The sequence below is a fragment of the Ictalurus furcatus genome, chromosome 27 (genome assembly GCF_023375685.1).
Source record: "Ictalurus furcatus strain D&B chromosome 27, Billie_1.0, whole genome shotgun sequence".
In the NCBI taxonomy this organism is placed as follows: Eukaryota; Metazoa; Chordata; class Actinopteri; order Siluriformes; family Ictaluridae; genus Ictalurus; species Ictalurus furcatus.
This window is the reverse complement of record NC_071281.1, coordinates 9,287,438-9,303,486: the sequence shown is the minus strand read 5'-3', so window position 1 is coordinate 9,303,486 and position 16,049 is coordinate 9,287,438. Positions and strand designations below refer to the sequence as shown.

Sequence of the window (16,049 nt, the reverse complement as noted above, 5' to 3'; positions counted from 1 at the left end):
AGGACTGGTGGAACATGCCAGGACTGGTGGAAGATACCACTTAACAGTCACATGTTTTTTTTTTTTACCTTGCAGAGTCTGGAGTTTAAAGTCACAAGCTGTGCTTTTTTCATTCCCACAAACATAAACAAGTGCAGCGCACCAGAAACATATATTGTAGAAGGGCAGCAGCAAATAGGCAATGGTTTGGCAATTAATGAGGAGAAACTAGGCATGGGTATGCTTATGAAGTCAGTAAAAAAAATGTTAAAGACTTTTATAAGATCCATCTGTATTTCCATCTCTTCTGTCAGTGCCAACAGCATGGAGAAGCAAGTTGAGGTTCGAATGCACGAGTGTCACTTTGAAGCTCCAGCTCCCCCTCCAGGGCCAGCATGTGGAGGTCTCTGTAACAAATTCATGAAGAACTTGCTTCTAGCACTCACAGTGCTTGGTAAGACATCCTGATATAGACACAATCATATTTAACACACTGATAACAGCTACAGTAGTCAGGACAGTTTTGGCTCATTGGTTTAAGCTCTGAGTTAGTGATCAGATGGTTATGAATATGAATCGACAGAACCATTGTTTAGCCTTTAAACTTCAATTGTTTGGACTATGTCTTTTTCACTTTGGATAAAAGCATATGATACATGAATAAATGTGTGTATTTATTTAATTAATCAATATGATGATGTTTTAATTAAATAAATACATTCCTGGTTATTATGCTTATAAAACCACCAGAATAACACACTAACCATCTCTAATCACATGCACTAGCAGAAATATTTATGAAGGTGTCAGTGTATATATTTCAGGAACATTTAGTTTGTGGTTAAACTGTGAAAAATATCTAAAAAAAAAAAAAAAAAATACAACAACAACATATAATTGTACCTCATGAAATGGTAACCATCTCTATGTGGGGAAAAACCATACACACTGAGTAATAGAAAGGTGGAACCAATAACCTATTATTATAGTGTATGTGGAGAATGGATTTATAACATCTGACTGTACATGTTCAGGGAATGTCCTATCTATTGTGGAATACACTACAAAGTAAAACCTTACATTGGAAATGGCTAAATAAAATGAACAATCACTACTCAGATGTGTTGAAATGTCATATTTACTCATCTGGGAGTTTTCACAGTTGTGAGAACTCAGTAACAGAACATTGCTTGAAGAACTCAATATGATGGTTACAACCGTGTGTAAAATTTCAAGTAAGCATAACTCTGTGTGACTGTGTGATTGTTTGAAGTTTTAATTACTTAAATAATATTAGTTTAAACCTAGATCAAACCTTCTTTCAAACTTCTCCTGAACACCTCATGCAAAATAATCCTTCTTGGTGTGTTCTTTTACTTAACTTCAATTCAGTTAGTTAACAAATAGTGACCAATATAGGCCAGAGGTATTAAAATTTAAATTGGTAAAGGTCCAGTAATATAAAATTCTGTCTGTGTGGAGTTTCGCATATTCTTCCCATGTCTCTGCAGGTGCCCTCTAGGTTCTCCGGTTTCCTTTCACCTTCCAAAAACATGCCATTAGGCAGATTGGTTAAGATAAATTGGCCGAAGGTGTGAATGTGTGTGAATGTGTGTGAATGTGCGCGTGTGTGTGCGCGTATTGTACCCTGCAATGGACTGGTGTCCTAATGGTCCTGCAAAAGACTCTTTTTATATCCAACCATGTTACTGACCTGTTGCCAATTAACCTAATTAGTTGCAAAAATATCCTCCAGCTGTTTCTTTTTAGTAACACTTACTTTTCCAGCCTTTTCTTGCCCCCATCCCAACTTTTTGAGACGTGTTGCGGCCATAAAATTCAAAATTAACTTATTTTTTTCCATAAAATGGTACATTTCCTCAGATTAAACATTTGATCTGTTTTCTGTCTTCTATTGTGAATAACATATGGGTTTATGAGATTTGCAAATCATTGCAGTATCAAAAAATCAATAAACTGAGTAATGTTCAGTAAGTAGAAGGTAAATTATTTAAATGGAATATTTTTGTAACATTTAAAATACATAAATTGATTAGATTTAAGGTACTACAGCTGCTGGTGAAAAGTCATGCAAATTATGGAGATGCAATTTTATAAACTGTAGAATTTTGCATTTGAAAATAGAGGACATTTTTCTTAAATACTACATGTCTGTCTTTACATATCTGTCTGATTCTGTCTGATGCTGTGTTTTGTCCAGGTGTGATTGTAGGCTCAGTGGCTGGTGCCCTTCTGCGTTATGCATCTCCTCTTCACCCAGATGTTATCATGATCATCGCTTTCCCTGGTGATATTCTCATGAGAATGTTGAAGATGGTGATTTTGCCCCTGATCATCTCCAGTTTAATCACAGGTATTGTGCACAATATCACCTCCCACATACATACTTCTGTTGATCTCGGACAGGGCTATCCAATTTTGTTGGCTAGTGGAAAGCTGCATCCATTAAACACAATATTCAGTAATCACGTAGCTCGCCTAATTACAGCAAGTTGTGCTTGTCTGCACCTGCCTTCAAATAATTATTTTCCTCACTTGCTGCATGTCAGGTAGGCTTACAACAAACACACCATGAATTTCATTGTCTCATAAGCACCAGTTCATCACCAGTTCATCAGCACCAGTTGAGTGTCATTTCAGATCACAGACCACAGCCCAGTCACATAACCATGTCACATGCTGTTTCCCTACTGATTACAGTTTCCCTACTGATTTTATGTTTCCCTTTCATTAGTGCCCCTATGTAAGTCTTGAGAGTTCTTTGTTTCATTGCTAAGCTTATGTTGTCTTTTATGTGTTTCAACCCCTTGTTCTCCAAGTTCTTGTTTTGCTCATTTTATGAATCTTCTCTGGACTTTGTTAGTTTTCTTTTGCCTGTTATACAAAAAAAGATTGCACTTGCATCCATCTTCACTGCTGACATATGTTCATATGTTAAAAGTTCTAAAAATATAATTTATTTATTTGTTTGTGTGTTAAATTGCACCAACTAATGGTCATCATGTCTAATTGGCAATTAGGTAAAAAGTGAGATGTTAACTGTTAAGTTGAAATAACAGGAGACTGAAATAATAAGATAACTCAAAATAACAACATACTGTCTTGAAATAACAAATTAACAATTAGAAATAATCACATATTAAGTTGAAATAAATTTGTACCAATCAATTATTTTATTTATTGCAGGTCTGGCAGGTTTAGATGCCAAATCTAGCAGTCGTCTCGGCACCAGAGCCATGGTGTATTACATGTCCACAACCATCATTGCTGCAGTGCTGGGGGTGCTTCTGGTGCTGGCTATCCACCCGGGCCACCCCAAACTAAGATCGCATTTCGGAGAGGGCAAGAAGAACGATGATGTGTCCACTTTGGATGCCTTATTTGACCTCATCAGAAATCTCTTTCCAGAGAATCTGGTACAAGCTTGCTTTCAGCAGGTGGGTTTCAATTATCTATTTATGTTTGTAAGGAACACGAGGATTCAATCAGCACCAAACATTGGGTAAATACATTTGAGCATTTGAGTTTACTGCTTATGATACTTGCGTATAAGCTGCATCCATGATGTAATTGGTGGTTGGTTGTTAACAATAAAAAAGCTTAATATAAAATGAGGATGATGATGGCTCCGATTGGGTAACATTGCTACTTCACAGCTCCATGGTCCATCATCTGTGTCAAGTTTCACAAGTTCTCCCTGTGTCCATATGGATTTCCTATGGGTTTTTCTTTCTGTCTTCCCACCTCAAAAAAATCGTGTGGATAGTTGGTTTGGTTACACTTTTGCTCATAGGTGTGACTGTGTGTGCGTGATGCACTGCAATGTCCTTTCCAGGGTGTAGGCTCTGGATGGAGATGAATGATGAATGAATAACATACTACTACTAGTACTATTACTACTACTACAACTACTACTACTACTACTACTACTACTACTACTAATAATAATAATAATAATAATAATAATAATAATAATAATTGCTTTCTTTGCAGATTCAGACTGTTACAAATAAGGTAGAGGTAGCAACACCTCATCATCCACCTCATCATCCATCTCATCATCCACCTCATCATCGGTTTGGACGAAATACCACCAAATGGGCAGCAAAATATGTTATGAAGAAATCTCTTCAATTCAAGAGTGGCATGAATGTTTTAGGTGCATATACAGCATGTTTACACTAGATTACAAAATATAAGTAAACATATTAAAGATTATAACAAAAAGGGTAATACACATAGAAGTTCAAATGGCATTATGATCAGGGTTTAGGATATAAGTTTAAGAGGATTATGTGGTGTGAACAGCTTTGTTTATGGTGATTATGGTAAATTTGTATTTTAGGTCTGTCAGTAATCATAGTTCTGTATGTCTTCAGATCCTTATATAGGATTTACACCATGCTTTCTTTTGCTAGGGCTCATTGGTTTCTTTGTGGCTTTTGGAATCTGCATGGGAAAGATGGGGGAGAAAGCCAAGCTGATGATGGACTTCTTCAACGTTCTCAATGAAATCGTCATGAAACTTGTTGGCATGATTATGTGGTCAGTACATTGTGCTTGTTAAAGTCGTAGTATACATCAAAAGTCATGTTGTTCATCATAATTATTAAAGTCAGCCAAGCAAACTGTGCTACAACAATTTAACAGCAATGTTTCAAATTAGTTTCTTAGCTAGTTAAGTAAGTAGTACTGGTTGTCTGCTATACACTCTTATGTTACTTTTTCCTTCTTGTAGGTATTCCCCTGTGGGCATTGCATGCCTGATCTGTGGCAAGATTATTTCCATTAATGACCTGGAGGTGGTGGCCAAGCAGTTGGGCATGTACATGCTCACAGTCATTGTGGGCCTCATCATCCATGGTGGCATATTCCTCCCACTGATATATTTTGTCATTGTTCGTAAAAACCCTTTTACATTTTTTATGGGAGTATTTCAAGCTTGGGTGACCGCTTTAGGAACAGCATCTAGGTAGGCCATTTTCCTGTACTTCCTATTTTATTAATTCAACATTAAAGAAAGCATCTAGATATGGCTTGGAGGCTGTAACTAATAATGTGTGTCTCTGTATTAGTGCTGGTACACTGCCTGTTACGTTTCGTTGCCTGGAGGAAAACTTGGGCATTGATAAAAGGGTTACTCGATTTGTGCTTCCTGTTGGTGCGACAATCAACATGGATGGCACGGCACTTTATGAGGCAGTAGCAGCCATTTTCATCGCACAGATGAATGGAATAAAACTTGGCCCTGGTCAGATTGTTACAGTCAGGTAGGTTAAGCATTTGCGGCTTTGTGACAGATGGCAGAAGTTCAAAAATGAGTTTCCCATTTGCTCTAAAATGTGGGTGCTAAATAAAGACTGGTTTTGGATTCACATTTTGCATTGTACTGTATCAACTTTATACATGTAACATCTGCAAATAATCATAATTAGCATTACAAATGATCTCAAAGTTATAATAGCGGTCACACCATTAATAGTTTCAACACTGCACCAAGTTAAGGTGAAAATAATGTTGTGATTTTGTTGAAGCCTGACAGCTACTCTTGCTAGTGTAGGAGCTGCCAGTATTCCCAGCGCTGGCCTCGTCACCATGCTGCTCATTCTCACCGCTGTGGGACTGCCCACCCAAGACATCAGCTTACTGATCGCTGTCGACTGGCTTCTGTGAGTAAATATGTGCAAGACTCTTCTTATATTTATATATATATATATATATATATATATATATATATATATATATATATATATATATATATAAAAACAACAACAACATAATAATAGTTAAGTGATTAATAAGGAGAACTAAAAGTACTGTCATCAGGAGGAACTGTAGAGTGATTTTTTTCTGTAGGATGCAGTCACTATCAAGAGGGTGCTCTGTCTTCAGTTTTACTTTTTGCAGTTGTAACTATCAACTAAGTCATTTATACAACGGCAGAGATTTTGCTTTTCAGAGGTAAACATATTACTAGCCCAGGTGCCTGAGACAAACAGATTTCATGTCAGGGCCATAATATTTATTCATAGTTGCTTGGTGGACAGGTAGGTTCAACGACCAGAGAAAAAAAAATCTGCTCATAGCTGAAACCTAAAAAAATGACGTTGTGACTTTTTATGAAGGTCGCAAACATTATGTGCTTTATTAGAAACTATTATATTAGAACTATATTAGAAACATCAGGAGAGGATATGGACTATGGCTAGGCAGTCATCCCCTCCACAGGAATTCATTGCCTTTACCTGTATTAATGTACTTAACTAGCTAAATGGCTGGCCATATGCTTTGCATTAGCTACCATTTTATAGTCCAGTCACTGAGGTTTCTAGGCAACCAAAATATGGGATCCAGCACACTGGAGTTTCCACTAGTACTTAATAATATATGATATAATATAATATAATATAATATAATGACTAACTGACTAACTAATTATTAGCAATAGAAAGCAATATTTGTGGAAGTACATGCACTAAATGGCAGATGTGTGTGTGTGTGTGTGTGTGTGTGTGTGTGTGTGTGTCTGCGCACATTTAAGAGCTAACAGAAAAACATAATCCAGCTAGGAATGATAAATGGCCTGTCAATAAGTTAAGCTGTGGCACATGGCTCTGTGTCTCATTCCAACTCAATAGGGATCGCTTCCGAACATCGGTCAACGTTATTGGAGACTCTTATGGAGCAGGCATCGTGTACCACCTCACCAAAGATGAGCTCAACATGCTCGATGCCCAGCAGATGAGAACAGATGACTTCGAGATGACCAAATCACAATCCTTATATGAGAATAACACAAACCATGGTGTATATGCATCGTACAACTCCTCTCCACAAGTGCTAATAGATGACTGCAAGGTACATAACACTCTCACAGATATAGAAACTTGCATGTAGAAGATACATTTTGGTTTTGTGTATAAATGGTCATTAGTGACACAAATGACAGAGTAAGATTTCCTTTTAGTCTGGTAGTAGACTGTAAACCCAAGCTGGCTTTGGGTTGTTTTCTTTTAAACCTATGTGTACTGTGTAGCTGATAACAAAGACTGCTATTTCCTCAAAACCAAAAATGTTGCAATGATACTGTGATTAATTTTTTTGGCCATTTCAACTATCCAAAGTGTTTTTCATTTCATTGTATTTGAAAGCTCTGGTATTTTCCCATACTTTTTTCCTGCACTATTATCTTTGGTAGTTGAACAGATATCCCTGAATCTTTTTCTTTAAAACTGTAGGCCAAAGTTATTCTGTCCAATAGTTAATATGATACTTTTCTTCACATCTTTTGTACCACTTGCTTTGGACAAAGATTCCTTGAGAAAAACACAATGTAATGCTAATCCCTTTAGGTCCACTTTTCATTTTATATTCATTGAATGTGCCTTGGTCCAACAGTTAGCTGTCCATGACAATTGCTTTCAGATCAACTTGACCCCAAATGGCTCTTCTGCTGTCTTTTCCATTATTGAGGAGGAACCTTGGACTCAAGAGTAAAACAGCACAAAGATCCAGCTTCGCCTTATGTCGAGTGCTACAAGCTTGCTATTCTGGGTGAAAACAATTTAATGAATGCAGACTTTACATTTATGATGATAACCACAAACATCAAACAACTATTTGCATGCATTATACCAGCACAAACAATTGTATAATGAACTCCTCATGATCTTGGTGACTTAGGTTAAAGTTTGTTCTCCATTCTGTGGTTAGGGATCTATGCCTGTGATCTTAAGGTTGAAATCAGTGGTTGACATAAGTAAGGTTCCAGTGCAACTGTCCTCTCCCATGATGGCTGTACCCTTGAGTGAGGGCCAAACCCTCTACCTGCTCGTTGCTGCAAACTTGAGTAAGACCCCATGACTCCTAATTGCTGATGGCTGAGCCAATGAGCAAAGTTAAAACCTTTAACTGGCAGAATTTCTCTGAATTTCATCATTTTGTATATTTATTGCAGTCTGTGAAGAGTTCCAGATCAGGTTTAGGGGCCAAATACAAGTTTTTGTCCAAAATTCCACATATGGTGTGTTTAACGTAGGGGTTTCCATGTAATTGGGAGACAAGAATTCCCAACCTAGACTCTGAAAGAGCAATCTGAGGACCCCATCAACTACCCTCCCAATACTTTTTTACTTGTTAATCAGAAATATATGTAAAGCCACAAATGTTTGGGCTCACTGTTAGTGGCCAGATGATGGAAGTGCAACTTGCCCTCGCTGACTTGACTTAGACGGATTAAGCCTTGGTGGTGGCACTCGAGATCAGCCTCTTACCGTGACAGGCCTTCAACACGGGGCTGGATTTTGCCTTCAAGGCTAATTTTAACCACCAACGCAAATGCCACCCAAGTAATTAAATAACCAGAACAGACACAAAGGCTGGTGTCAAGCAAATGGTTATCTATATGAGGACAGCTTATCTGGTACCACCTTTGACATTCACAGATTCATGAGTTACAGTGTTCATGAATTAGTGATTGTCAAATGAGTTGGTATGCTGACATAATTCTAAAGTTTATGGACTATGTATTCAGCCCATGCATGTATGCACACATTTAATTTAATTTTATTTGATTAAAAACCATGTCTTGCATGCAGCAAATGTAAACTGTACAGAATGCAAAGATAAGTAATATTAACTCCCAAACCACTTTCTTTAATCCTACAGAAAGTACACTGTAAAACTGAATGGATTTTGCCGCATTGCCGCAGTGGTGTTATATAAGGCTCTCATCACACATCACATACACTGCCAATGATGTATTTAAATAGAGGGAGGGAAAAAAGAAAAAAAAAAATGTTCATGGAAAAAATAGAATCCACCCTGATTCACCGTGAAAATACACCCTTTACTTGTACTATAGTGATCTATCATTACTTTTAATTGTCCAATCATTTACTAATCTTGCTTTTCATCTTAAAGTGCCTCTTTGCACTTTGTGTATTTATCATTATTTAGGTTTTCTTATGTGACCTGTGAAAGTATTATTAATTCTATATCGAAATATAATAATAATATACAATATATAGTTTTGAAGCCTTGTACTCAGCATTTTGTTAATGGTTTACTACAACATAAACAAATAGCATTCAAATCTTAACTGAAAAGATTTTTTCGCAGCCTGTTTGGATCAGATTTTCTGGTGTAGCATGTAACATGGTTTTATCCAGCTAATTCTTTTATTTCAAAATTAATTTCTGATTATAATATTAGTGACTATTAATGCAGAAAACCTAGAGGATACCTTTAGTTAAGGATATCTTTACATATACAGTATTACATATGCAGTACTTTTAATACCATGAAAACTGGTGGAGTACAGACAGTGTTTAAGTTCAGGAGTATTGTATGTAGAACTGTGTAAATGTGTATATTATTAAGGTGTACATGCTCAGGCAGGGCCTGACACAACACCCAGGTTTTTTCTCAGCTGAGATTTTTATTCATATGCTAATGAATGTGTGTGCAAATGTTTTTAAAGTGATGTTTTTTGGTTTGTTTTGTGTTCTGTGTTATTCCAGATTTACTCCAAGATAAATTTTCAAAACAAGATTTACTTTTTGAATGTGATTTTCCTCTATTTTCTATGGATGCAGATGTTAAATTGTAAATAATGGAAACATTATTATTTCATGTGTCTTTTATTTTGAGCTCAAATAAACTAAAATACACATTGTTCCATAAAATGTTTAGTTCTCTTCATCAAGACAATGTGCAATCAACCTCATCAACCCCACAGGAATAAAATATGAATTGGGGACAAACGTTCTTGTCCTCATAATGAGAAATGTATTAAAAGAATTAGACAGACTATAATTAGGAGCTTTGTGCATGTAAACATGAGGACCGGCAAAAGGAGCTCACAAATTATTTTCTCATGTTACGGTGCTTATAAGAGTATGTGGTCCTCACAAAAGTCACACATTTTATTGCTAATTAAGCACATTTGTAATTTCAAACATAAGCAGGTATATCTTATGCATGTCAAATAAAAGTAGCATTTCATTGTTCTATGCTTGATTATCTGAAAGCATTATATTTTAGTACACAGTACTTACAGGTGGGTATTTATATAATAGTTTAATAACATTTTAACTAGCAATTCTCTAGTTATTCACTGCAATTAATTAACAAGCACTTTTCTTTCAAAATTGAAACCAGTAGAGTTAATATTAAAAAGGTGCAACTTCATGCTTGTGATTAAATAGAAAGAAGAAAATGAGAAACTAAGCTGTAAGCGATAAGTGATAATCGAAAGGATTTACATTTCATTAAAGTGTGGTTTGTCTGTAAGGTGATTAGCATTTATCCATGAAGCACATTAACGGTAACAAATCAGGCCGAACACTAGTATTAACTAGAAAAAAAATCAGCTTAATCTCTTTGTTCATTAGCTGATGATGGTTAATGGTCAGGGCTTAGAGCTCACTTCCTTTACTTCCCACTAGTACTACATCAGATATTCCTTTTCTGGAACTTCATCAAGGCTGATAATGGTATGGTTTTTCCTCTCTTCATTTTGTGAGCTCATGAGTGCCACTATTTCCTTCTCTGACATGGGGAGAGTTGCTGCTTTGTCATATTCCTCATGTTTCTTCGACTCTGTGGAGTTGATATTGAGGCATTTCCTACTAGGCTCGTACCACCTAAACAAGAAAAAAAAATATGACACGTTATTATTAAGTAACTTAATAAGTTCTTAATAACTTATTAAGTTATTATTACTATTATTATTATTATTATCACTATTATTAGTACTATTATTATTATTATTATTATTATTAGTAGTAGTAGTAGTAGTAGTAGTAGTAGTAGTAGCAGTTTATAATTGTTAGTTTTTAATTAGCTACATGATGTAATTTACTGCAAATGACTACAGATAGCCAGTGATATTATTTATCTGAAATGTTGATAAGTACATACTTTCATTACAAAATAAGGAAATAGTCTTAAAATGAAAACAACCCAGAAAATATCTATCATATAATCATAAGTATCTAGCATATGTTATGTAGTTTAAAACAAGTACTGTACATGTCTTTGGTGGCAATCCCAGCAAACACGCAGATAACAGCTCCAAGTGTCAGGCATAATGCTAAAATGAGAAGCCAACCTAGACAGAAGAAAAACAGAATATCGACAAGATTATACAGGGTTTGATAAAAGAAGAAAATGATCAACAATGGCACGCAATGTCATTGCATTAACTCACCAGGTGTGCCCTCTTTAACCCGTGCGGATATAGTGGGTTCTGGATCCAGCACAGAAAACACTGCATGGAGAAAATATAATCTGAGAGTTAAACATTATGATTTTGCATTGCACCACCATTCAGTGGAATAGCTTATATATTTTTGAAAGATTTAACTAAAGTTGTACAAGTAATTTTCCAAGAATATACTATTTTGTGTCACATCATAGTGATTAAATGATGGAATACCTTTACCTGTTAGATCTTGAGTACTTTCATCTAAGGGTTTTTCCACTGCTACTTCATTGTTTTTGTGTGCTATAATTTCAGCTTCTACAATAATGGTTGACGTAGTTGTCAGCCAATCTGAGGTGGGAACTTCAGGCCCCATCCTAGATTCACCATTCTTTTCTGCTGAATCAAATACAAGTGTAGAGTTGTCAAGCTCTCCAGAAGTACGGACAGTGGTGGTGAACTGGAGATCCTCTTCCTGCTTCTCATTGAGAGTCTCTGAAAACATGCCGGAACCGTCGCTGCTAATGTCCACTTCAGCCACAGTTTCTATGGCAGTGTGCATCTCAATAACTCGTTCAGGGAACATACCTGAGCCTTCAGCATTCTCCTCGGGGGATAGTGTGGTGGTTTGGCTTGAGCCAACTGTGTTCAAAACAGCAGCACTCTCATTCTTTGGACGTTCCTTAGCATTTTCATTGGTGAACCCCTTTGGGGGTTTGGCGATAGTTACTGTTGGCAGACTATCTTTCTGAAACAGGGATAGATTTGCTTCTGGGTTTAGTGAGTCATGGGTAATAATGACATTGTAATTATCCTGTGGTTTCTCAGTTTTGGTAGGTCCTTTAGTGCCAACTATAAAACCTTCAGCCATTGCCTCTTCAAGGAAGTCATCTTGTTCAAGATTTTCAGTCAGGCCTATGCGGGGGGGGGGGGGGGATCATATAACATATGGTTACAGAACAGACAAGTTAATAGATTAATAATTTCTCATAATTTAAATAAGTCATAGCCTATTCCCACCCACTAGCTAGGGTTCTTGTACAACTACCAAGAATGATACATGCTTCTTTCGAAGACAGGTGAATAAAATGACTTGATCTTTTCAAATTGCTGCTCATGCCATGGAGTAACCCACTTTCACAAATGTGTATTCTATATTCTGAGCTAATAGAAGCTTGTAATTGCTAATGTCTTTCTGACTGACAGAGGAGAAAGGAATGATGTCCTTCTCATATAGACAGCAGGACCAGTTATGCTCTCTTGGGTGATATACTAGATATATTGGGAATCTTTAAGACAATCTGGAGCCCTATAGCGTGCTTTTAAAATTTTCAGTTAAGACTCAGGCAGCATTGATCAAGCAGCTGATTTATGATGTTATACCATTTGTTTGATCTGGATTTTATTCTAGAGAATTCCTAAAGCAACCAGGAGTTCCTGTTCAAACATGCATTTCTCAGTAAACTGAGTTTCAGGGTGTGTTGGTAGTTGGTTTAGACTTGTGTATTCAGTGAATCCAAATGTTTCACATGTGTGGGTGGATTATTGAAATTGTAATGTTTGGTGTTGTGCTTTGCCACTAACTAGACTACAACTGGACACAAGCTGCCTTAAACCCTGCTGCTTTCATTCATAGCTTGGCAATGGAAACTTACTAGACAAATATAGAGTAGTCAGTACCCAGACTTCTCGTATCTAAACTTAAAAAAAAAAAAAAGTGTACATCCATATCACTTGGACAACTCTTTGAACACATTGTATTTTAACAGGGGGCACATTTCCCTATTACTTATGTAAAGTTATAAAGACAAAGTTGTTTTCCTTTTACATTTCTTGTTTTGTAATTTGATGGATGTTCTGCTCATTTTGTTACTAGACATTCTTTAATTTATTTGGCTTTCCACTACCCATCACAACCTCACATCATTAAATGACTCCATATCACCATTCAGTTGCTGTCACAGTAAGGTTAAAAATGGCTGAGAAAGATGAACTTGTAGAGGAAACTCATTGGAAGTAGAGGACTGCTGGCATTGACATGTCAAATATCTATCTACCTATTGTAGATAAATAAATATCTATCCACCTATTGTATCTATATCTATCTATCTATCTCTCTCTCTCTCTCTCTCTCTCTCTCTCTCTCTCTCTATATATATATATATATATATATATATATATATATATATATATATATATATATATATTCTGTTTATTTCCATCAAATGTATTGAGCTCAGCATCATCACTGCCACCACCATAGCCACTGCTTATTCCCAGATGTAAATCTGACCCTGTGTAACTTGAGCAGTCATTTCAGCAGAATGAGGCCTCTGGCTGCTCTCGATTCATTTGTGTGGAGATAAAACATGAAATATGAACTGAATCCATGTAAATATTGTTCCCATAAAAGCTTACAGTTGTTAGCAAGTCCTCTTTCACGTGTACCAATTGCACATTGATGTAGGGGGAGTGCATGCAGTCCAGGCCAACACTGTACAGTATGTATAATACTCACTGCTTGTTAGCACATTTCTCAGTGAAATATGTCTGTAACAAATAAATAAATAAATAAATAATCCTCAGTTGAAAGGACTCAGCCATGCACAAGTATAGAATTTGTGTGTTTCATTTTTCGTTTCAACTTTGGTATTCACCGTTACTTTTTCAATACTGCTTTGTTAATTGGTATCTATTGATAAGTCACTCATATTTCAGTAAAGAAATCTCTCCGGTTTCTAACAATGGCACGACATGCTCAAAAAGAAAAAAGCATGATAAGCCATGTTGCATTCACATTCCATCGCTTTTTGTGTGATTTGGCTGTACGGTAACAATTTGGTTTTAGTGCATTACAATGATCTCATTTATACAAATGAGCAGTTGAGGTTTAAGGGCCAACAATTCCATTTAACCAAAAGCAGTAATGGCTTCTGTGGGTAATTCAGACCTATGACTGTACATCTACATAGATACTGTAAAAGCTTATTCATTTTAATAAATCTGCCATGTTTCAGTGAAATAGTCAGATACAAAATATACACACAGACTACTGTGTACACACCATGATTAATGAAGACCCAGGTATCTACTTTGTTCTAGCACATTCTGAGATACTTTTGGACTCACTTTTTCCTGTATTCTATGTAGGTGATTAAAAGAAACAATATGAGTTTTTTTCCTCTGTAAAACATGAAAAACATAACTTTATTGGACATTAAGACTTCACACATCTCATGTGGTACTGCTGACCTTTAACCTGATTCAGGACTTACTAATTCATTAAAATATGTGGTGCAAAGACTTTTGCAGAACTTTTATCACAGTGTCAGGACCATTAACAGCTCTACGCTTGGATTGGATTGTATATTATTTTGGATATAATCATCTACGAAACAATTATGTGCAAAATTGAATTTTTAATAAATTCAACATTCAAGAACATCACTCACCTTGAGATGTCTGAAGTAACACCAGTCCAGATGTGACCATGACAAGCAGAAGAGTATGCATAATTAATGCTGCTGATTGTGTATGATACAGTCTATAATCAGTTCCAGAGCCAAACTTTTCAGAGTGTGAGATGTGGAAATGTGCCTCACCTCTTTTATAAACTTAAGTCATGATTTTGACGACACACTGTGAGGCAAGATGGGTGGTGCAAGCGCCAACACACCCTGTTTAGTGCATGACTTTCTTCCTCTCTCACCTGGTTGATCACCATCATTAGCACACCTAAGAGTCTGTGCTGAACACTTACAGCAGCTTATGTGGATCTTCATGGACGTCACAACTCCTCTTGCTCTTCTTAAATCAAATCTTCCATACACATGCTTAATTACAGTGCTAAAGTATATTTAGTGAGAGCTTGGGTGAGATTTACTCAGGAACTAATGCAGCTCTTTAGGACAGTTGTTTCTTGTATTTTGTTTCTGGTGTCTGGTAACATTTTATATATATATATATATATATATATATATATATATATATATATATATATATATATATATGTGTGTGTGTGTGTGTGTGTGTGTGTGTGTGTGTGTGTGTGTGTGTGTGTTCACATGCCTTGCCACATATGTGATTGAAGAGGAAATGAAAATTAAGTAAAAGTCAAGTTAACACACATCAGATGCAGGTGTAGATTTTATTGGTCTGGAAGGCAGCCTTCAGGCATGTTGAATCAGTATGGTGATGAAAGTGTTTGGATGACTCAGGTAAATACACCCTTTCTTCCCCATTTGTGCAAATACGCCTTTACTTCCTGTGCCTCGTATGGCATTGTCTCATTTAAAAAAAAATTGTGTTGTATGATTTTGATCTGAATTCTTTTAAATTGCAAAAATGTACGCTGGTATAAAGTGAGATCACCCAGCAAATCTCATCTAGTTCTCCAGAAGCAATGAGATTAGTTAAGAAGATGAAGTTTTATCAATGAATTGTAATGAATCCATGAGATTCTTACTCATGCAATAATACATTTACGTAATAGGACACCTGATCCTTTTCTTAAGACATACAGATTCAGGATTTGCCCTGTTTGCTGACTACAGAATGTTCATAAAGATTATATTTCTGTGGTTAGTGTTTTGTTGCTGCTTGACGGGGGCCCTGTTCAACTATTATCCTCAATTCAAAATTATCTTCATCATGATAATTTTCTAAATATCTGTTAATATACAGTACAATCAGATTACTAAATTTTCACTGTTCCAAAGGCCGGGTGTAAGGGAAGGTAAAATAGGTCAGAGCACAGATCCTTGTGGTACAGCACCAGCTAAAAGAGGGCACATGTAGGACATGATGGAAATTAAGAAATTTGCCATACACAATCAGGAAAGCC

At 36.2% G+C, this 16,049-nt stretch overlaps 2 protein-coding genes across 2 annotated transcripts; one reads left to right on the top strand and one right to left on the bottom strand.

Moving 5' to 3' along the window:
- Positions 1-303: 303 nt before the first annotated feature.
- slc1a2a (solute carrier family 1 member 2a) lies at positions 304-7,497 on the top strand. The gene is made up of 10 exons (XM_053617243.1): positions 304-433; positions 2,201-2,353; positions 3,187-3,437; positions 3,994-4,159; positions 4,419-4,545; positions 4,739-4,972; positions 5,076-5,270; positions 5,535-5,669; positions 6,639-6,858; positions 7,426-7,497. Exons 1-10 carry the CDS (start codon positions 304-306, stop codon positions 7,495-7,497), a joined length of 1,683 nt encoding a protein of 560 aa, XP_053473218.1.
- Positions 7,498-9,587: 2,090 nt separating this feature from the next.
- cd44a (CD44 molecule (Indian blood group) a) lies at positions 9,588-14,987 on the bottom strand. The gene is made up of 5 exons (XM_053617244.1): positions 14,659-14,987; positions 11,447-12,121; positions 11,213-11,272; positions 11,035-11,113; positions 9,588-10,646 (listed from the first exon to the last, which is right to left on the bottom strand). The coding sequence occupies exons 1-5, from the start codon at positions 14,717-14,719 to the stop codon at positions 10,451-10,453; spliced, it is 1,071 nt and encodes a 356-aa protein (XP_053473219.1). The 5' UTR covers positions 14,720-14,987; the 3' UTR covers positions 9,588-10,450.
- Positions 14,988-16,049: the final 1,062 nt, after the last annotated feature.